The sequence below is a fragment of the Elaeis guineensis genome, chromosome 10 (genome assembly GCF_000442705.2).
Source record: "Elaeis guineensis isolate ETL-2024a chromosome 10, EG11, whole genome shotgun sequence".
NCBI lineage: Eukaryota > Viridiplantae > Streptophyta > Magnoliopsida > Arecales > Arecaceae > Elaeis > Elaeis guineensis.
This window is the reverse complement of record NC_026002.2, coordinates 43,009,986-43,032,599: the sequence shown is the minus strand read 5'-3', so window position 1 is coordinate 43,032,599 and position 22,614 is coordinate 43,009,986. Positions and strand designations below refer to the sequence as shown.

Sequence of the window (22,614 nt, the reverse complement as noted above, 5' to 3'; positions counted from 1 at the left end):
GTCGTAGGAGATAGGAAGGAGAGACTCGAAAAATTCCTTACCTGGGCAAGGGATCTGAGGGCGCTCGTCATCCATTGCTGAGCCCCTTGTTCTTCAAAGAACAATTTCTCGATGGAAGAAAGAAAATTTTTTAGAAACTCTGTTGCAGATTTGAGATTCTCCATTGCGAATGGAGCAACGGGCGCAGGTTGTGAGGGACCTACTTGAGAAGCGGCTGGAAGAAGAAGATACATAGCGAGTACTGCTTGCTCCGAAGGATTCTTAGCTTCTATTATGGCCACTAGAGCCTCTTCCGGATGACCAACTGTCTCCTTCACCCATGTGCCCTCCGTTGAAACCTCCTCCATCGAGATTTTCTCTGCTGGAGTCTGGTCCATCAAGATCTCCCTCACCAGAATCTCCTCTAGGAGGCTTCCGTCGCAATCTTTAGAGGGGGGACCACAGATTCAACGACTAAAGGGGGATTCACATCCCCTATGGCCGCAGAAGTTGATTCGATGGTTGGAGCCCTAATATCGCCATCCATTGAAGCCGAAGGATTAGTTGATGGAGTCTTGATTTACCTTTTTCGGGCCAATCTTGAAGGAAAGCATGGCGGTTTGGTGCATGCATTTTTAAATTTTTGCAGCGGAACATACATAGATTAAATAATTTAATCTATAATGTATGCATAGATCAAATCTAAAACTACCATACAGGATCCATGACACGAACTAATATGTATGTATGTAAATCTGAAATCTAAAATTTAACAAGTATAGATCATATCTATATTAAATTAGATCATATCTAAATTATATTTAGATCATATCTGAATATAAATTGAGTTCAAAACTTCATACTTGAGTGTGGATAGCAGATCACTGCATCCAAAATTCATAGTAGATAGTTCTTTATGATGTTCAGTAGCCATACACGTGTTCGACCTCTACAGATATCCACACGAAGTTTTTGTGTTGATCGGTCTCTTCGGGAGTGCTAGCTTGTGAAGACACCATTCTATTGGCTGATCTAAGATGAACATGAAAAAGATGAAGAACAAAGAGATCCTCTCCTTTTCTTTCTATATCCACGCATCAAATCTCTATGATAGAGATCAAGAGAAGAATCTTTTCTTCTCAATTCTCCCACGTATAAGAGAATTTTTCTCTCTTCCTTTTATACTTTTAAGAAAAATTTTTCTTCCCTGATTTTTCATGATGAAAATTAGATCTAATCTAATTTCTCATGTAAAAATTAACATGGAATCCTAAGCTCTAGAAGAACCCAAAAGAGAGATCCAAGAGAAGAACCCATTTTCTCTTTTCTTCTCTCTTTTTCTCCTTGATCTAAAGCCTTAAGAAACTTCAAACATCCAATCAGATTTTTTTGATTTTTTTTTTCTAAATTCTCATATTAAAAATTAGTTCCAATCTGATTTTCATCTTAAAAAAAAAAAATATGAGAGAAGAACTCATTCTCCAAGGCTGCGCCAAAGAAAAAAGATCCTTCTTCTTCCTTCTCTTTCTCTCATTGGGAAAAATTTTTTTTCTCCATTTTTTTGCTGTAATACTAGCAAGAGAATTTTTTTTTGATGCCTTGAAATCAGTAGCAAACTCTCACAAATTTTTTTTCAAAGTGGAGAGAGAAGATAGGCTTCACGCGTGGAGTTATGGGGCGTCCAATTCTTAGACGCCCCCTCTTTTTTTTTTTTGGGCGCTCGCAAGAGAGGGATGCCCACTTTCATGCATGGAAGAGAGGAGAGGGCACGGCATTATGATGGGGCATGGGATCTCAATGTTAACTGGAGTGGAGGCATGGAGGATTTCTTAAATAGATGGATTTTGGGTTGGTCAAGTCCTATTCCAAATAGGGCTCAAGAATCTTATTCCAACTCTAACTAATTTTTGGACAAAATCATAACTATCTTAGAAATTAGTTATAACAAACTAACTAATTAGATCCTAGCCCAATTATGAAACTAATTAGGTCCCAATCCGATTAGAAAATTAGTTAGATTAAGATCCCATCAATCTAGCGATTGATTCTTCTCATCTTAATGGATATCAGGAAAGCTTTTGATAATAGTACTTGACTATCAAACCTACTATCTAATAAGATTTCATTTGATCAAATCCAAACCAAATTAAATTGAATCCTATTCAACTCAAAATTTGATTTGCATCCCTAAGATCAATTGGAACAAGTCTTGTTATCTATTAAGGATGCATTCAATCAATCTAAAGCCAACCTAATTGAATCCAATTCAATTAGATCTGATCCAATCCCATAGCTCAATCAAATTGAGCCAATAACAATCAAATTGTTAATTAATTACTTCTTTGATTTATCAATCATTAGTAAATAATTTATTGCAACCTTTGCATAGGATTAATTATCAATCACATTGATAATTAAAATCTTCAATAATTCATAATTGTCGATCAGCCATTTGATCATACAGGTACTTCTATATGTGTGACTCCATAGATTCAAACTTAAGTCGGTAGCATAAGAACAATTTTTAGATTAATCGATGTAACCATCTAGTAATGAGATCCGACGTTCGGATAGACCGAATGTATATCCAGCAACACTTTAGAACCTACGTGGATATAGTTACTGTATAATTCATCTTTTTGACTCTCGATGCTCAAAGACGACTTAGAGTTAAACTGTCAATTCAGGATGAGTGGTCCACATTGTGTCTCAATCTAAAAAATCCTGTGACTCCTCACTAGGACTACTCTGGTCAGAGTTTTACTAAATTGAAACACATTGATGCATCATCTTCAATTTTACTTGGAGCGGTCAATCTCATCTTGACTCGCACTCAGACTTCACAAGTACTTGATTGTATCCAGAAATCTTTCGTTATTGAATTAAAATTTTGGATAGTCTGACACTAAAGTACAGTGAGTTACTTGCAAGTCACCGAGACAGCCTTAAGTCAGAGGATACTTATACTCATATCCCATCAGAGCAATTCTTGACAGTAGAGTACTCCGAAGGTGGTCATGTTCAGTGAAATGTACTTCTACATATCACCCATATGCCATATCCGTGTTACCACACGTCTTGGTTAAGAGAACAACCAACTAATATGGCACACAACGACCTACACTCGATACAATTATTATCTTTGTAACAATTGTATCATTTGATCGTGAGCAGGATTTAAGAACCACACGATAAATCTTCCTTTATCATTTTGGAAGTAGCTCTATGGACTTCATCATAACATATGAGTTCTATTTAGGAAGATGTATTTCTTATGATGAATCTGTTAGATAATATTTATCAATTTATAATTCATATATATATGTATGAAATGCAATCATCTGTAATCTAGATGATTGACTTTAGAACATATTTTCTAATAACTCTCACTTGCACTAAAGCAAATTAGATCAGTATCAAATATCCATCTTTCATTTGTAATCATTGAACTCTTTAGATCTGATTGCTCTAGTCAATGGGTCGGTCAAGTTCTTCTTTCAGTCGATCTTCTTAAGGTCTACTTTATCTTGATCTTATCGAATAAGGTGATTGCAATATAGAATATATTTGGTTCTCAGATGGAACATTAGTTCTTTAGCTTGAGCTATGGCTCCAGTACTGCTGTCAATACAGAAAGACTGGGCCATCAATGGAGGGTGTCACTCTAAGCTCGTTGATGAACTTCCATAACCAAACAACTTCTTTGCCAACATCAAATATCGTAAAAAACTTCGTATCGTAAATAAAATTGGCTATTGAATACTGCATGGAATCTTTTCAGCATGTCTCTCTTCTTTTTAGGATAAAAACATAACCTGACATAACTTTGTCATTTCGATCCAACTAGAAATTGAAATCAATATTCTATAGGTTTTAAGTCATATTCTTCGTAAACGAGCTATTGATCCTTAGTATTTTATACATACTTAAGGATGATTCTCATAACTTTCCAAATCTTTATGGAGAATAGAGATGACAATCAAGTTTTTATTTCCTATAATGTAGGGATGTCATTTTCAATTTAGAGAATTTCATCCCAAACAACACAAATACTATTATTACAGAACTATCAACCCATTTGTACATATAAGATTCTGCTACGTTCTCAACGAAGCCATACGTTCAATACGTATGTTCCAACTCCGAGAAGCTTGATCCAATCCAAATGGACTTAAGGATTGCTAAAAGAAAAACGTCTCATCATAGTTAATACTATAACTTTGATGAAATCCTTTGACAATCAGACAGAATTAATAAGTCTCCATCTTTCTATTTGCACTTTTTATCCATCTAAAATTTACTCACAACCTATGGGTCTTATCCCTTTAGGTGAATCAACGAATATCCATACATCATCGATCTTCATGGACTTCATTTTAGATTTAATGGCTCCAAGCCACTTCTCAAAGTTAGATCCCTATATGGCATCCGTATGGAAGATCAAATCTCTATCTCGAATCTAGAAATCGAAGCATCCGTTCGGCTGACACGATACTCTACTGTATCTACTCAAGGATGTCTTTACCTCGGACTTCGGATTTGATCTAATCAACTCCAATTCTGTTGGTTTGTATCAGAGTCGGTTCTGTTACCTATCAAGCTTCACTAAGCTTGGTCTTAACAGCATCAGTTTCCTCATCAAGAAACTTCTTTTCCAAAATGAATGTCTTAAGATTCATGAACATCTTATATCCATTAGGAAGGTAGAAGGAATATCTCTAAAATGATATTTATCAAATCAAGATCCAAGTTAATCAGTTTGTGAACATTTTATATAAGTTCGACACTCCAAACCTTAAGGTAAGAGAGCATCGAATTATCGAAGTCCATATCTCATATGAAAATTTGGTTATCAATTTGCTCAGAATGTTCTCGAGCATATAACAAGTAATCTTTAAAATATAACCTCAGGCAGATCAACAAACCCACAGTGGATCGAACCATGTCTAACAAAGTTCGATTCCTCCTTTCAGATACCTTTTTAAACAGTGGTGTCGCAAGAGAGGTCCATTAAGAGAGAATCCAATTCTCTTTAAGGCATGTCAAAAACTTACTGAAAGGTATTCACTTCATCAGTCTAATCGATGAGTTTTAATACTCTTTGTAGTTTATTTTTCTACCTCATTATGGAATCATTTGAATATTTCAACCGATTCTGACTTATGCTTCATAAGCAAGACGCATCCATATCAGGATAGATCGTCAGAGATTTTAATGAAGTAGTAAGCCCTCTTCTGGCACTTATGTTCATGAGTACAAATATATCAATATGTATCTAACTCAGAATATTACTGACTCATTCATCCTTTCCAATAAAAAGTGACTAAGTCAACTATGTCAAAGGCAGGCTTCAGTGACATTATCTAATATAGGATGCTAGTTAGATGTGTACTTTACACTAACAGGCTATGATACTGGATTTATGTTATTTTCAATTTTTCACTCAGTATCATTCATAATGATATCGCAATAATCATTCTTATTGACACCATCAATAAGATTGGACAATAGTGACAATCACTTAAAATGACATCTTCAAGATTGAAAATAAGCTCAACGATTCCTAATATTGAGAATGGAACAGACTTTCATCTCTTACATTCAGGAGTCTCTCGCATTTTCAAACCTTATACTATCTTGAAGTCTTTTGCAACTATTTACAAACATGACTTATACTGTCAGTATCCTATATCCTGATAGTAGTATTACCAATAGAAAAATTTCAAGGAGTTATCATATAATTATCTTGACAAGTAAGCATTTGCTGATTTCTCTTTTAGGTCTATTTAGGTTAGCCTTAGACTTCTTAATCAATTAGCTCAAAAACTATACTCAACTTCTGATATTGATTATCAAAATTAGGTCTGATAATGTTGTTACTGTCTAACAGTGAACAGAACGATAATTTTTTAGCCATTTCTGAAAAGAGAACAACTGACCTATTAGTATATGAACTATTTTAAGTTTAAAGATTTGGATTTTAGTCTAAAGATTCTCCTACTATTTTATATGAATTGGTGGCCTCTAACTCTAATTCAAAGAATTACTTTAATTCCTTAGTGGGTATTAGAATCCACACAGACTACATTTGGGCCTGAGTGTGGCTCAACAAACTCTAGTGCATACACGGATAGATTTTCAATTAATTATTTTTTCAAACAATTTCTAGCAATTAGATTTTGCCCCAGGTATCTTTTCAACAAGCGTGTGGCACCTCTACTAAAAAATCTGATTAGATCCAACCATTAACATGACTACATCAAGTGCATCCAGCAAACAAATGCTCAGGCTCGAGCGTGGCTTAGCCAATCTGACCATTGATCTGAAGGACACAACAAGATGGTCATATGATGAATGATAATTTCAATACCCAATAGATACCAGGCATGTGGCACCTCCAATGCCTATTTAGAATATTGGACGCATTATCATGCACCTTAATGGGAGGCTATGATCGAGTTATCTCTATAACTAGCTCATTTTACGGATCTAATATTTTAAAAAATTTAGTTAATATATATTAAACACATCAGTCGATCTGTAAGTCATAAATTCTTTCACTGACTTCATCAAGTTATGTAAAAGACTAGAAACTAGCTGGTCCAACCGACAAGTCATAAATCCTCCCACTGACTTTATTAAGTCATGAGAAGGATTGAGATAAGTCGATCCAACCGACAAGTCATAAATTCTTTCATTGATTTCATCAAATCATGAGAAGGACTAGAGACAAGTCAGTCCATGACACTTAAATCAGTCATACTAATTAACCTTAATGACATGGGTCAACTTGAATCACTTAGCGATCTAATCAGTCTAATGACTCGGGCTCAACCATTGAGCCTCATCAAGGTCTATTTGGTTTAATCAAAGATATGGACTCGACCAATTATACCTATTGTGTTTGATCTAGAGTATCCTTGACTTAATTTAAATCAACTATTGATTAGATTTTATCAACTACTCTTTTTAGTCCATTAAGTTTTTGATTCTAACCTTAGGTCTAACCTAATTAAAAGGATCTGATTTGAATTAATCCATGCCCCATATTTTATGCAATGTCATTAGATCTTTAATCACAATTCTAGATCTAAAATATATTTTTTAATTTTTAATTAAGCATAGCATTAACATGGGTTAAAGTTATTAATTGAAATCATTTCAATTTTATAAAATAATTTTACATCATTTTTATGCAAAAAATTTTTATTCTGAAAACTAGATTGGCTCACCCCTGAACTGAGTTGGCTCACTTCAGTTGATTGACTAAGTCTGATATTTGATCGACTAATTAATTATGAACAGTAACCATTATTGTTCGGTCTGAGACAACTAGATTGGGTCAGTCAATACTGAACCGACTAAACCAAACGATTGGATCAAGTCAGTTCAAAACTGAGTCGGCTTAGTTGGCGTGCCAACATGTATTTTATAGTTTTAGATATGAAAATTCTTGTATAAATTGAAATAAAATCAATCATAACGAACTTTAGATCATATCTAAACATTTTATGATTTCAAATTTTATTTTTTATGATTAAAATAATTTTAATCATATAAATTAGATATTCTACTTATCATACAACTTAAGTTTTGTATCACATACAATAAATTCTAGAGTTTCAACATCTAGAATTTTGCAAAAAGGTAAGTTCTTTCTTTCGCGTTCTTCTTTATGAGATTACATCACATGGCACCCCTATACGCCATTAAAGCACCCTATCAAATAGAAAGAGAGGATCTTTAAATCTTTTTTGCTTTTATGATCGGACGGCCTGGTGATCAACTCAATCTAAGTATTTGCTAATTGGATCATCTAATCTACTTACATATCATATATGCAAAAATTTAGTTCTAATCTAAATTATATCAAATATGATTTTTACATTAAATCATATCTAAAATTAGATAATAATACATCTCATGTATTATTAAATCTAGATTTCAAATCTACATGCATATATGTTCATGTCATAACAAACCTTTGCTCTGATACCACTTGAAGGGAAGCATGGCGGTTTGGTGTATATATTTTTAAAATTTTGCAACAGAATATACATAGATTAAATAATTTAATTTACAATATATGCATAGATCAAATTTAAAACTATCATATAAGATCTATGATACGAACTAATTTGCATGTATATAAATCTGAAATCTAAAATTTAGCAAATATAGATCACATCTATATTAAATTAGATCATATCTAAATTATATTTAGATCATATCTGAATATAAATTGAGTTCAAAACTCTATACCTGAGTGCGGATAGCAGATCACTATATCTGAAATCCATAGTAAATGGATCTTCATGATGCTCAGTAGCCGCACACGTGTTTGATCTCTATAGGTATCCATATAAAGTTTTTGTGCTGATCGATCTCTCTGGCAGTGCTAGCTCGTGAAGACACCATACTATTGACTGATTTAAGAGGAACATGAAAAAGATGAAGAACAAGGAGATCTTCTCCTTTTCTTCTTAGACCCAGACATCAAATCTCTACGATAGAGATCAAGAGAAGAACCCTTTCTTCTCAATTCTCTCACGCACAAGAGAGAACCTTGTTCTCTTCCTTTCACGCCTTTAAAAATTTTTCTACTCTGATTTTTCATGGTGAAAATTAGATCTAATCTGATTTCTCATGTAGAAATTAACACGGAATCCTAAGCTCTAGAAGAATCCAAAAGAGAGACCCAAGAGAAGAACCGTTCTTCTATTTTCTTCCCTTTTTTCTCCTTAATCTAGAGCCCTAGGAAACCTCAAACACCCAACCAGATTTTTTTGGTATTTTTTTTCTAAATTCTTATGTTAAAAATTAGATCCAATCTGATTTTCATCCTAGAGGAAAAAAAAAAAAAATCTAGGAGGAGAAGAACTTCTCCAAAGCTGCGTACAAGAAAGAAGATCATTCTTCTTCCTTTCTTTCTCTCATTAGGAAGAACTTTTTTTCTTCAATTTTTTACTGTAATACCAGCAAGAGGAGCTTTCTTTGATGCCTTGAAACCAGTAGCAAACTCTCACAAAATCTCTTCCAAAGAGGGGAGAGAAGAGGGGCTTCACGTGTGGAGTTATGAGGCATTCAACTCTTGGATGCCCCATCCTCTTTTTTTTCTTTTAGGCGACCACAAGAGAGGGACGCCCACTTTCATGCATGGAAGAGAGGAGAGGGCACGGCATTATGATGGGGCATGGGATCTCAATGTTAAAGGGAGTGGAGGCGTGGAGGATTTCTTAAATAGATGGGTTTTGGGTTGGTCAAGTCCTATTCTAAATAGGGCTCAAGAATCTTATTCCAATTTTAACTAATTCTTGGATCCAATCCTAACTAACTTAAAAATTAGTTATAACAAACTAATTAATTAGGTCCTAGCCCAATTATGAAACCAATTAGGCTCCAATCTAATTAGAAAATTAGTTAGATTAAGATCCCATCTATCTAGGGATTGATTCTTCTCATCTTAATGAATATCAGGGAAGCTTTTGATAACAGTGCTTGACTATCAAACCTATTATCTAATAGGATTTGATTTAATCAAATTCAAATCAAATTAAATTGAATCCTATTCAACTCAAAATTTGATTTGCATCCCTAAGATCAATTAGAACAAGCCCGGTTATCTATTAGGGATGCATCTAATCAATCCAAAGCCAACCTAATTGAATTCAATTCAATTAGATTTGATCCAATCTCCATAGCTCAATCAAATTGAGTCAATAACAATCAAATTATTAATTAATTGTTCCTCTAATTTATCAATCATTAGTAAATAATTTATTGCAATCTTTGCATCGGATTAATTATTAATTACATTAATAATTAAATTTTTCAACGATTCATAATCGTTGATCATCCATTTGATCAGACAGATATTTCTATATGTGTGACCTCGTAGGTTTGAACCTAAGCTGGTAGCACAAGAATAATTTTTATACTAATTGATGTAACCATCTAACAATGAGACCCAACGTCCGGATAGGTCGAATGTATGCCCAAACACTCTAGAACCTACGTGGATATAGTTATCGTATAATTCATTCCTTTGACTCTCGATGCTCAAAGATGACTTAGGGTTAAACTATCAACCCAGGATGAGTGGTCCACATTATGTCTCAACCTCAAAAATCCTGTGACTCCTCACTAGGACTACTCTGGCTAGAGTTTTGCTAAATTGAAATATAGTGATGCATCATTTTTAATTTTACTTGGAGCGATCAATCCTATCTTGACTCGCACTCAGTCTTCACAAGTATTTGACTGTATCCAGAAATCTTCTGTCATCGAATTAAAAATTTGGATAGTCCGATATCAAAGTACAGTGAGTTGTTTGCAAGTCTCCGAGATAGTCTCAGGTCAGAGAGACACTTATACCCATATCCCATCAAAGTAACCCTTGACAGCAGAGTGGTCTGGAGGTGGTCACACTCCGTGAAATATACTCCTACATATATCCATATACCATACTCGTGTCACCACACATCTTGATTAAGAGGACAACCAACTAATATGACACACAACGATCTATACTCGATATAATTATCGTTCTTGTAACAATTGTATCATTTGGTCGCGAGCAAGATTTAAGAACTACACGATAAATCTTCTTTTATCATTTTGGAAGTAGCTCTAAGGACTTCATCATAATATATTAGTTTTATTTAGAAAGATGTATTCCTTATGATAAATCTGTCACATAATATTTATCAATTTATAATTCATATACATGTATGAAGCGTAATCATCTACAATCTAGATGATTGGCTTTAGGACACATTTCCCAACAAATCTCAGTTCAAGTTTTTTCATAAATTCTGGATTCTTCATTCTATCACTGGAAATCTGCTGGGAGTCTCAACAAAAATCTGGAGCAGAAAAAACTTATGATGGTCTTTTGGCGTATCTGTAGGCCAGATTTAAAAAGAAGATGGAAGAGAAGACAGAGAGCTACCGTTTAAGGAATTAAACCCTTGAGAAAATCACCAACTGAGTGGTCCCATCAATCGTAGTCATTTATGACAGTTCTTGGTGTGGCTGACGTCATCAAACTCAAATGCTGGGGGCGCATGGAAGCATAAGCGCGCACATCCTCAGATCCAAAGAATCACCTGAGGTACTCCTTTCATCTGATTCTCAGATTCAGGAGTAGGAGGTAGTGTTACGGTAGTATCCTGAATGCCTCGGAGCGGTATGTTGTCATTGATATCTCAGATCAGTAGGCTGTCCACGCAGTTGCCGGCCCAAGTGCAAGACTGAGGTACGTAGAGCAGAGCTATTTACCTCTGGTATGTTGGATAGGCTATTTGCCTCAATCAGCCTTCCATAGCCTTAGCCGATCAGCTTTCAGGCACGTGCTACAGCTGTCCACCCCGAGTGGATAATCTCAAGTATTACCAACTCTCCTGATTTCGCAAGAGCGATTAAGGGCTGAAATATCTTGCTCTCTATGGCATGTTGAACGCTCCTACAATCTCGGGATTGCACGATCTCATAGCTGTTTAATCAGTTGTTTGATGATATTCTTTATAAATCACCAAAATCTCAAGGACCGAGGTAAGTTAAGCAATTCCTCTCAGAGAATTTGTTGCTACTTTTTTTGTTCTTTGAATATGACTTGAGCATCGGAAAATCTTTACTGGAGTGAAAATTTTCTGTTTGGACTTCTTTTGTAGGTCACTCCAGTACTCCCCACGCAAGGACCAGGCGTCCGCTTTCTTACCTAGTCGAAACGAGTAGCAACAAGATGTATCAGGAAGGTGGATCAATATTGACTAACCTATTAAGCTTTGGTCATTGCGGCTCAATAAAACAAGATAAAATTGCAGCAGTTTTGGGACAGACGTCTCATCTCAATTGTGGAGCGAGTTCCTTATTAGGAATGAACAGCAAGAATCCATATATTCTCATTCTCAACAATTGGGATGAGACCCGTTGGATATAGCATCTAGTTCATAAAGACCTGATGGCTTGTGATGCCGACGCTATGATGGCAATACTGAACTTTGATGTTGTAAGAAACGCCATGACCTTGAACATTGGGAAATTTCTCATTCACCATCTGACCTTAGAAACTGATAGACTGGAGTTATTTATTGATGATTCCTCTCCATACACCATGTTCACTTCCAATCATTCAACTAAATATTGGATCTACCGCCATTCTTGAGCAGACTGTTGCCCCCAATCACATTTGTTGTGTTATAGCCCGTTACATTATGAGGATTTACTTGTGTTCACACATGAGCAGAATTACATTGGATGTTGAATGATTTGAGAATTGATTCTCCCTTTTTTTTTTTTAGCTTGGTACAATCTTCTTGCTATGACCGAATAAAGACGTAACTAAGCTCACATTCTTGATAACTTTGCGTGCAACACCATTTAAAAGTATAATATTTATTTCCAAATTTTGAGGACACAGTATCCTACCATCATAGTTATACAGTGTTGGCCTACATGAATCCGATACTTGGGGCATGCATTTGGACGTAATGCTTTTGCTTCTCTTATGGCTCTTTGTGCGCAATGAAAGTTTTCGACTGCTTTAATTCAAACAATTTGAGCCACAGAATGACTGACTGAGTTCTGTTTCATCTCCAAGAAAACTTTTTGCTGCAAATATTGCTTGGTAATGCTTTTAGTGTTTTGGGACTGATCAGTTCAGACAGAGTCTGCTACATACTTGAAAAGAAAAGCCATCCATGAAGACCTCATAGGCAGTTCGTGCTCAGCCACCACAACCTATGTTGCAAGTTCAATGTTCCGACAAGGGATCAAGAGGAGGAACATGCAAAAACTTTACCGGAGTCAAGTCCTTTGAGATTCACTTGACTTTTGCCAACATAGAAAAAGTGGCAACATTTTACCGCATTGGACGTCCTAAAGCTTTGCTAGGGCGGATGCTCATGGCCATATTTTTTTCATTCCATTAGTCCAGCCCAGTTTTTGTTTTCTTGTCATTTTTTCCCTCATTGTTGTACGAGAATCCAGACTCCCCTTCTTCCACCCAAGAAAAAAAAAAAAAAAGAGGAACTCGTTGGCAAAATTACCTCTCTTATTTGCGCACATTTCCAACATTAAACGTTTATAATTCGTTTATTCAACTTTAAAATGGCACCGGCATTGAGCTGTCTTCGTTCTCGACCAAGTCACATGTTGGTGTCGGCTCCTTTTCCACACTCCTGATTCAACTAATTAGAGCTCTATTCCATCACAGTTGCTCCAGGATTGAGTGAATCTGGATTCATGCAGAATACTCTGGAATTCCATGAACTAGGTTTCCAATGGCTAGACATGGACCTGGCAAGCCTCACTGAAACAATTTGCATGCATTCTTGGCATTGGACTAGGTTCATTTAGGGGGTCTGAGTCGTCCCCGACTGACCTTCTCATTTAGTGTCCTCTTAACTATTCCGGTTGGGTTGAGTCAGGATTTTGGGTCTGGGTCTGGTCCATTCTATGGCCCTTGGTGTGCCGGTGCCGACGCTTACGTCCATTCTACGTTACATCACGTGGCAAATGACCAATCTGAAGCCCCTACTTAGAGATCTAATCCTACACTTCTCTCTTATTAGCAGAGAGGGACACGACTCGGTCCATCCAAAGCGAATCTTGTCGCCACTAGGCTTTCAGTGTTTGCACTGGAGGCCGCTTATCTGCTCTTTTTTTCTTAAATCCACTCGAAAGTAGGGAAAACGTCCTTTTCCTTCTAGTTTATTCAAACTCATGGGTTTTTTCCTTCGTTTTCCCTTCTTCTTACCCTAGCAGCTACTCCTTAGGATTGGAAGGACGCGCTTTGAAGGGTAGCTACTAACATGGTTTCAATATTAAAGATGTAAATATTTTTTTAAGTCAAGGACCGAGGATTAAGACCGTGACCACTAGGAAAGGTGGGCTGTTTTTCCTTGGAAGGGAAGTGAGGAAGAGTAGTTTGTGGAGGGAGTCATGTGAGAACATTAAATGCAAGGAAGGCGGGCATATGACTTAGATGATAGAAACTAGTTGTTTCAACTTTCAATTCTTCATCGCCCTAGAAATGGGTTGCATTTTTATAATCTCTAGGCCTTAATTGAGTGTCAGATCTCATTGAGAGGCCCACAGTTTTGTCCTCCTTACTGCATAAGTGGTCGACGACAAGGTAGCCTTGGCTTGCATGCCTTCTTCTGTTTGTTTTTGTCCATACAGAAAGTAGCACAATATACACAAAAAAATGATGCAATTGCAGTTAGCTTCACTCCATTTGATCGTCGAATACAAGCTTGAAGGGCTTAAACTCAGTATAAAAGGCCTTGTACATTTCCATATAATGTATTGTGCAAGCAATGACCTGTACACATTTATATTTTAATGAAATATTAATTAAGATGGGAAATCAATCTGTAATTCATTGAGATCTATGAAAAGGCATGTCAGAAAACAAGGAGAGAATAGGAGAAGCAACAGAGGATCGGCTTGCAAATGTGAATATATGTGGGGTTATATAAAGGGGGATATAGAATGCTATGAGATTGTACAATTATATAACCAGTCAATCCCCGCTTTTAAGGCTAATTGATGGTCGAAATGTTGAAATCCACCTCAGTATGCCAATCAAAAGAGAGAAAAATATTTAGATGTTAATGTATACCAAAGTATAATTTAGGTAAAATTAAGTTTTGTTTCCTAAACTAAGCTCTTTTTCAACCCATTCAGCTGAAAAAAAGGTTAGTTTTGCTTGCCCTAAATAGGAGAACGAGTTGACTTTGGAGAACTGCATGATGCTTTCAAGGTTTGATGAGGAGCCTTGTGAAGGATTGAAGATCCTATATGAAATCAATGGATTGGTTCACAGGCCGAAGAAATGAAGAGCCTTGTAAAGGATTGAAGATGTAGAGGCCTGTTTTTTCAAGAGGATCCTTCAGTTCCTTCTGTGCTATATATACCATATAATAGATACGAACAGTTGATCCCAACCTTTTCTCATACTCTATAAAATTTTTCTACACCTCCAAGAGGTCCAAAAAGCATTTAGATTGGGAAGCCGGCCTCTAAGGTTAAATCATGAGGCAATGGGTATCCAGATTGCTTAAGCGAAGGGTATCGGATGAAGAGATGGACGATGGTCCCCAATTGGGTACCACATAGGGGACATTTAGAGCTTATTTTCCATCCTTTGCTTACCAGTACGTCATCAGTTTGCAGCTTATTTTTGAGAGCCAACTACATGAAGGCCTTCACCTTTTCTGGGATATGGGCCTTCCAAATGATTTTGTAGAATGACCAAAAGCACCCCCATTATTAATGAAATTGTAGAAAGACTCAATACCATACAATCAGTCTTTACCAAGCTTCTATACCGGCAGAACAGAAGACAGCTTGAGGGTAGACCATGGAAAAAAGGCCCTTGAGTTGATCCATTTGGACTGATTTTGGGGATAAGAGAGGTCTAAAAACTCGAATCCTTCACCGTCTTTATCTTTTATTCCAAAATGAAGCTACAGAGGAATTACGTTTGATGTCTTGATACCATTTGTTCCTAGCAATGTCACCTTTTCTTTACCGCATATCTCTTTGAGAGAGAGAAAGAACTAAATCTAGAGAGAGAGAGAGAGGGGAGCTCGATGTGAATGTTTGTTTGTAGCCATTCAGATGGTCACATCCCCCCCCCTCTCTCTCTCCGTGAGAGGGAAAAGGTGTTCTTCTAAAGAGAATAGTCAATGAGGAACGTGGGAGCTTAAACTAACCAAACCAGACACCGATGAGGCCTATAGTCTCTACTCTCTTAATAGAAGAGCAGGCGTCCCTTTCATGAGCGGTGGTCAACTTCTACTCATCTTCGCCTCTTTACATTTCTTAATATGAACTCTTTTTAGAGCTCCACCGCCCCGTATCTCACAACCTAAGACACAAATATTATATTATTTAGTTAATTTATTATGATAACAAAAATACCGTCTTAGAGGAAGAATAGATAAAAGGGCTATGGACCTATGGGTTCCTTTCTTCATGCTAGCTTAAGCTTGTGCGCTGCACATGATATGCAAAAAGTTTTATATGTTTATACTGGATCATTCATAAAGTTAAACCAACTCATAATAATAATAGCCGAACATGTTTTGTAATTGGTGTCTGTCTGGCCAAGTGGCTCGAATCCGTTGGATTGGATCATGTGGAGAGATTAATTTGGAGGAATCAATCATGTCAGTTTATACATAATTAAATTTAAGATGGCGTTTCTAAAATGTAATTAGATCAATGTTCTTGATTAAAATATTACTTGCAAATAGGATTTATGAACTTCATCTATGGAACATCTTATTATAGAGGAAAAATGAATGCAAGACAAAACGGGTGATAAAGCCTTTTGTTGGATATGACTTTGGCATTATCGTAACAATTATTGCAATCGACACAAAGAAATTTGATGGGACTTAAGTTTCAATATAAACTTTGGCAAATTATTCAAATATTTATTATCTGAAAGTATTCATAAAATGTATGTGATTTAAAGTGGGCCACGGAGGGTCCACCAATGAGCGCCCGAAGGGAGGGTGCACCAATGAGTTTTCTATGTAGGTATGAGATCTAAAACTTAAATCCATCTTCGAGGCATTTTGCTAGAACACAGAGGTACTGTCATTTTGTAATATAGAGCCTGTACACAACATACATAATAGTTTACCACAAGAACATTGTTTTAAATTCGATCTAGGATACCTTGACTTATACTTTGGGGTGAATGAAAATTTTGTTCATATCAATTAAAATATAGAAAAACTAATCACTCCTTATATGACTGCTAGGCCAACATTGTAATATTCAAATAAAGAGGCGGTCATTTTAGTGTTTCTTGAAAACCTAAGTATATTTTTAAATATTTTATTACTTGATTAGTTATCACTGAATCTGCCTACCCTGGCAAGCTCCCTTTATAAATAGGCTCATCTATCTCCATGAGTCCATCTACCTTCAGCTTCTTTCCTTTGAAGCAATCTTGCCATAGGCAACTCCATCTTCCCACTCTTCTCTGTCCTCGTGATAGCACTGATAGGAAAATGGGTGCGGGTTCACCCTGTGCTTCTTGCAAATTGTTGCGGAGGCGGTGTGCCAAGGATTGCATCTTTGCCCCCTACTTCCCTTCTGATGATCCCCACAAGTTTGCCATCGTTCACAAGGTCTTTGGTGCTAGCAATATCAGCAAGATGTTGCAGGTCTCTCTCTCTCTCTCTCTCTTCCCCCATGAATGAGTGCAAATGCAGTGTGAGCATACTAAGATGGTTGTAGAATAGTTAGCTTTCTCCTATGAATTTCTCTCTCTCTCTCTCTCTCTCTTTTTTTTAAAGGAAAATGGACCTGGATGTCTCCCTAACTTTTTAGTATATAGAAAGTTACAACCTCAAAATCTCCACCGAAGGTGGAGAAAACCAATCTGAATTTGTATTTGTCTAAAGATTTAACCAACACATCACGGTCGGCTATCTTTTATTTATCACTAAATTATTTGCCAATGAAGCATTGTTCTTGCAGTCGCTAATGCTTAAACTAATTTCCTGGTACAGGAGCTTCCAGTTCATCAGAGAGCTGATGCTGTGAGTAGTTTAGTGTACGAGGCAAATGCGAGGATGAGGGACCCAGTTTATGGCTGCGTTGGGGCGATATCATTCCTCCAAAACAAAGTGTCTCAACTACAGATGCAGCTTGCCATGGCTCAAGCGGAGATTTTGTGCATCCAGATGCAGCAAGAGCCTTCCATTTCTCATCAGCAGTTAGACACTGATGACAAGTCCTTCCTTTTGCACCATAACATTGCTAGCTTCCCCCAATTCATGAACTTTGCCTCCTCTAGCAATGTAGTTCAAGAGTCTCTCAAGATAGAGTCTCTTTGGACATAGACTTGTTTCTCTCCTTCTCCTTCTCCTCCTTTTGTTATTTTTATTTTTTTGAGAAAACATGTTCCGATCCCTTTTGTTGTAATAGAATGCTAAAATGATGTTACTTACTTTTCAATAGACAATGATGGTTTTTGTAAATAGTTTCTCCAATGAATAAAGGCTGGTGGTAGTCCCAGACTACCGCCATTTTCCATCAAATAAAAAAATGGACAATGATGAGTACAATGAGGTTGGGATGGGGGAAGAGGCTTGGGTGACAGTGTAAGAAGTTTAGGTAATTATTCTGATTAGTGGGTCAACCATAGCATGTGAGACATGGAGTAACTTGGGGTTTAATGTTTTGCTTCTTAGACAAACAACACTCTCTTGAGCTCGTCCCCTTAAACAAAAAATTCTAGCTTTTCTGCTCACAAATCTCCTCCTTCTCCTTGCTTTCACGTGGGGGCCAATGCCCCAGATTAGATGAGCTTGGAAAAATATAAAACCCTAGTTTGCCTTTGTCCTTCTCCTACGCATTTTGTTTAGAGAAAAAAATAAAAGGGAGGGCAAGCCCCACCAAACCTTCTCCTAAGAATTAAGTGACCCTTGCATCTTGTCCATATCTATCTAGTTGTTTGAGCTAATGAGGACAAAAGCAACACCTGACTTGAAGATTCCTCCCTTTGTTTTTAGGCTTTCCTTGCTCAAGCTAATCTGTCCCGTCATGAAAGCTAGTGTTCTATCATTGTTGTGAACTGTTTGGACCTTACTGAAAAGCCTTGAGCATCTCTTCATTTCTTTCTTCCTCTGCCTGCCCTCTCCAGTCTCTCCATTGTACAGCATTCCACTATAACTGGCAATGTTATTTTTTAAAAAAAAATATTTATCAGTCTATTCACTTTTTTTATTATATATTTCTTCGCAATATTAAAACAAATTATAATGACATTTCCACTTTTTTGTAATTAATCCACTCTCCTAACCAACAACAATAACATGTCAAGATTACTGCACAGAACAGTTACAACTGGTGGCTGCTTGACCGTTACTTTTGAATTGAAATACATCTGGTAGTTCAAACTAGAAAGTAACTTGTGTCTAAATAATCTCTAAAAAAGAAAGAAAGAAAGAAAGAAAGGGAAAAAAAATTTCTCGGAACATAATTTTGAATCCTAATACAAGGTCGGTTCATACCCGATGATGATCTGCTTTCGGAGTTTCATTGCAAGCCCCTCTTCTCAAGAGTCTCCTTGGCAAGAATTTCCAAAATTAAGAGAGCCGGTGCGGGCTTTGAAAATTCTCAAGCAATGATAGTAACCTTGGTTTGCATAACTAATCTATATGGAATAAGGATTTACACAGATAATGTAATGTCAGTCAATGATGAGTTGATGACTTCTTCAAATTTGATCAAAAAAAAAGGAAAAAGAAAAACCTTCTCAGACCATTCCATCCTCAAACCATTCCATCAAGGAAAGGTGAGCTACATTAGGAGGATGTCCTACATCCGAACCTACAACATTTCCATGGGTGTCCGATACTAGCGAGTCCATCATTCTCATGAGATGATTGACATACTCATTGAAAAGAAAAGAACAGAAGATAAGGGAGCTAGTTTCTCTAGACTCGGGTTCATGTTAATCGCCCTTAGATGTATCTGTATGGTGCATTTACCTTTGTCTCTACTTTGGTATGCATATCCTCCCATAGTGTTCCCATGAGCAATTTTGTGCCCATGTAGGATGAATCTCCCCAATTGATGTGCCTCACATGAGTTCTCGTGTGCAAACAATATGTTACTAAGATCACATGGCGTAGGGCTGCTGCGAGTGCCCGTGAGAAGTTTTTATATGGCTTAGATGAATAGATTAGCCAACCTCTCAAGATAAGTGTAGACAAAGATCTATCAGCCTCGAACTTTGAGAATCCTTGGAAAAAGTGAAAATATGGTGAGAAAGAAAGAAAAATCCTCTATCTCTTTGGAGGGCTCGAGGAAATTGCCTCCAAACACGGCTTGGTTGGTTCAAATGTCACTCCTCTTTGTGGCCTTATTCTTGATCTCTTTCCCAAGACATTGACGTGAAACTGTAGTTCTTAAGAATAGGTTAACTGCTGCTGGTGACCACACTATATTTTATTTGTGGGAATTGTAGACTAGAACTACTTGGTAAACTGATGCTGCAATTTTAAATGAAAGTCAACAATCTTATTGTAGCATAAAAGCATGTGATGTTATGGTAATGTGTCGGTCTTAACATACCATCTGAAAAAGATTCCTAATGGCATACTTTATCCAACATTGCATGTTATGCTTATAGTGGACACATTGAAATTTATATCATTCGCTTATACACGTGTACGTCCAATATGCCTCTAAGAAAAATATTATTAGTTTTAATAGTATAAATTATATTCATATGATATAGGTTAAGCAAATAACCCTAAAATAGTTAGGCCAGGCTAAGCATCTTTGGCTTAAACTTAGATGTTGTGATAATTGTGGATTAGACCAAGTTAATACTTTATTATGTGATCGGTTGTAGAGAAGGCTTGATGCTTCCGAGCACCATGCTTCTAAAGCAGCACAATTGGCCTGCCTAAAAATGAACATAACTTTGGAAGCATTTGCACCTTGGTCAGAATGGGTTGTGTTATGGGGTCAAACTATCTTGGCTATAGCCTTTGAGACTCATCCTTGAACATACTCTTCGGATCGACTGAAGTATCAAGATAGACCTCAAATGATGAACATCATCCGAATGTTCTAATAACGGAGTAGATAATTCTTCATTAGATTTTATCCTCGGATGTCATCCTCAGCCACATGCCAAAGACATCAACATGCTGTTGTTGACCCTGTAATCGGCCCAGCACCGACGGTCATCAAAATCATCATAGAGAATCAGGACGGAATGATCCTGTTGGCTCCCACCCAACCCCAAGGTCGAAGTCTTACTGACCACATAGGATGATTTTCTATGACCGATACTGATGATGACACCCCTGGGCCAAGGCCTCGACTGCGTGCTAATTTTAGGTCATCAGCTTATTTAGCCATATGGGCCACCATCAAAAATTTTTTAACGAACTGTCAGAACGTGACTGCTATCAATGATTAATAACCTCTGATTTGTAGATTCTTTATCCCAATCACTACAAGAAAATAGGGCAGCTGTAATGGAAAATTTGTGATAGAAAAATTCTGTTACAAATTATGACGGATTTGTGACGGATCTGTGACAGAAAAGTAAAATAATTTCTTTAGTCTTTTAGTGATGGAATTGTGACAGAAGTATCCATCACTAACTGATCCGTCATAAATTTGTCAGAAATTTATGATAGATTTGTGATAAAAAAAATATACAGATTTTTGAAGGCTTTTAGTGATGGATTTGTGATGGATTTATCCAGCACAAAATCTATCACAATTCTATTATAAATTTATGATGAAAAAAAAATATAAATTTTTTATTATTTTTAGTGATGGATTTATGACGGATATATCTGACACAAAAAATATATCACAAATCCATCACAAATTTATGATGGATTTATGATGAAAAAAATATAAATTTTTTTATTGCTTTCAGTGATAGATTTGTACCGGATATATCTGACACAAAAAATTTATCACAAATCCATCATCAATTTATGATAGATTTGTGATAAAAAAATTATACAGATTTTTTGAAGGCTTTCAGTGATGGATTTGTGACGGATATATCCAGAACAAAAAATCTATCACAATTCCATCACAAATTTGTGACAAATTTATAATGAAAAAGAAATATAAATTTTTTATTGCTTTCAATGATGGATTTATGATGGATATATCCGATATAATAAATCTATCATAAATCCATCACAAATGTGTGATGGATTTATGATGAAAAAAATATAGACTTTTTTTATTATTTTTAGTGATCGATTTGTGATGGATATATCCGACACAAAAAACCATCACAAATCCATCACAAATGTGTGATGGATTTGTGATGGAGAAGAAATATAGATTTTTTATTTTTTTTTGAAAAAAAGACTTCATGTAAATAATTCTATCCTATGTTTGGATGATAAATAAAGATTTCTCCCCTCCCTTCTTAATTTCTTTTCCCTCTTCCCTCTCTTTTTCTTTTTTATCAAAATAATAAACTTATCATTATCAAAATATCATATTAATCATTAAAATTATAAAATTATTTGCTTCAAGAAAAGTTAATATATCTTTATGTTTTTTGAAATCTAAAATTAAAACTTATTTTGATTTGAAACAGATTTGAAATTTGACCCTACGAATTTGAAATTTGCTTCTCAAATACTTGCTACTCGAAGCCGATTATATATAATATATATTATTAATTTTTATAAAAAATTTGATCATAGATCTGATTCAATTCAATCCGATCCAATCAAACCCTTCTTATCCATTCGACCTGATTCAATCTAATCTGATCTGATCCAAGATGGATATGGGATAGATATAGATAATGAAATTATTGATTATTTAAAGAATAGATATGGATATTGGTTAATTTAATCTATATTGAATACTATCCCTAACCCATTTAGTGGTACCCTATGAGATTTGAGAAGGGTTTGAAATTTAAAACTAAAATCTATTTGGATTTAGGTAGGATTTGCCCATCGAAGACCTCCTATCAAAATTTAATTTTATATATTTATATATATGATAAATTTATTAAAAATATATATCTAGAATATATATAATAAATTATTATGAATTTTTAATATTTTTATAACTTAGTAAATTTTTATAATAAATAAG

At 35.8% G+C, this 22,614-nt stretch overlaps 2 protein-coding genes across 4 annotated transcripts in view; both read left to right on the top strand.

The window, feature by feature from the left end:
• LOC105033651 (protein DOUBLE-STRAND BREAK FORMATION) overlaps nt 1-13,014 on the top strand; it is a 38,088-nt gene extending 25,074 nt beyond the window's left edge. The window contains exon 5 of one of the 3 annotated variants that reach the window (XM_073244944.1): nt 12,639-13,014. In XM_073244944.1, coding sequence (XP_073101045.1) covers nt 12,639-12,799 — 161 coding nt within the window. In that variant the 3' untranslated portion in view covers nt 12,800-13,014. Of the gene's footprint in view, nt 1-11,651; nt 12,521-12,638 lie in introns of those variants that run through there. The other 2 variants (XM_029261385.2, XM_010908536.4) reach the window with 2 other exon arrangements.
• A 3,892-nt stretch (nt 13,015-16,906) lies between these two features.
• Nucleotides 16,907-18,042, top strand: LOC140852105 (LOB domain-containing protein 12-like). The gene is made up of 2 exons (XM_073244946.1): nt 16,907-17,168; nt 17,517-18,042. Exons 1-2 carry the CDS (start codon nt 16,911-16,913, stop codon nt 17,847-17,849), a joined length of 591 nt encoding a protein of 196 aa, XP_073101047.1. The 5' UTR covers nt 16,907-16,910; the 3' UTR covers nt 17,850-18,042.
• The last annotated feature ends 4,572 nt before the right edge of the window (nt 18,043-22,614 follow it).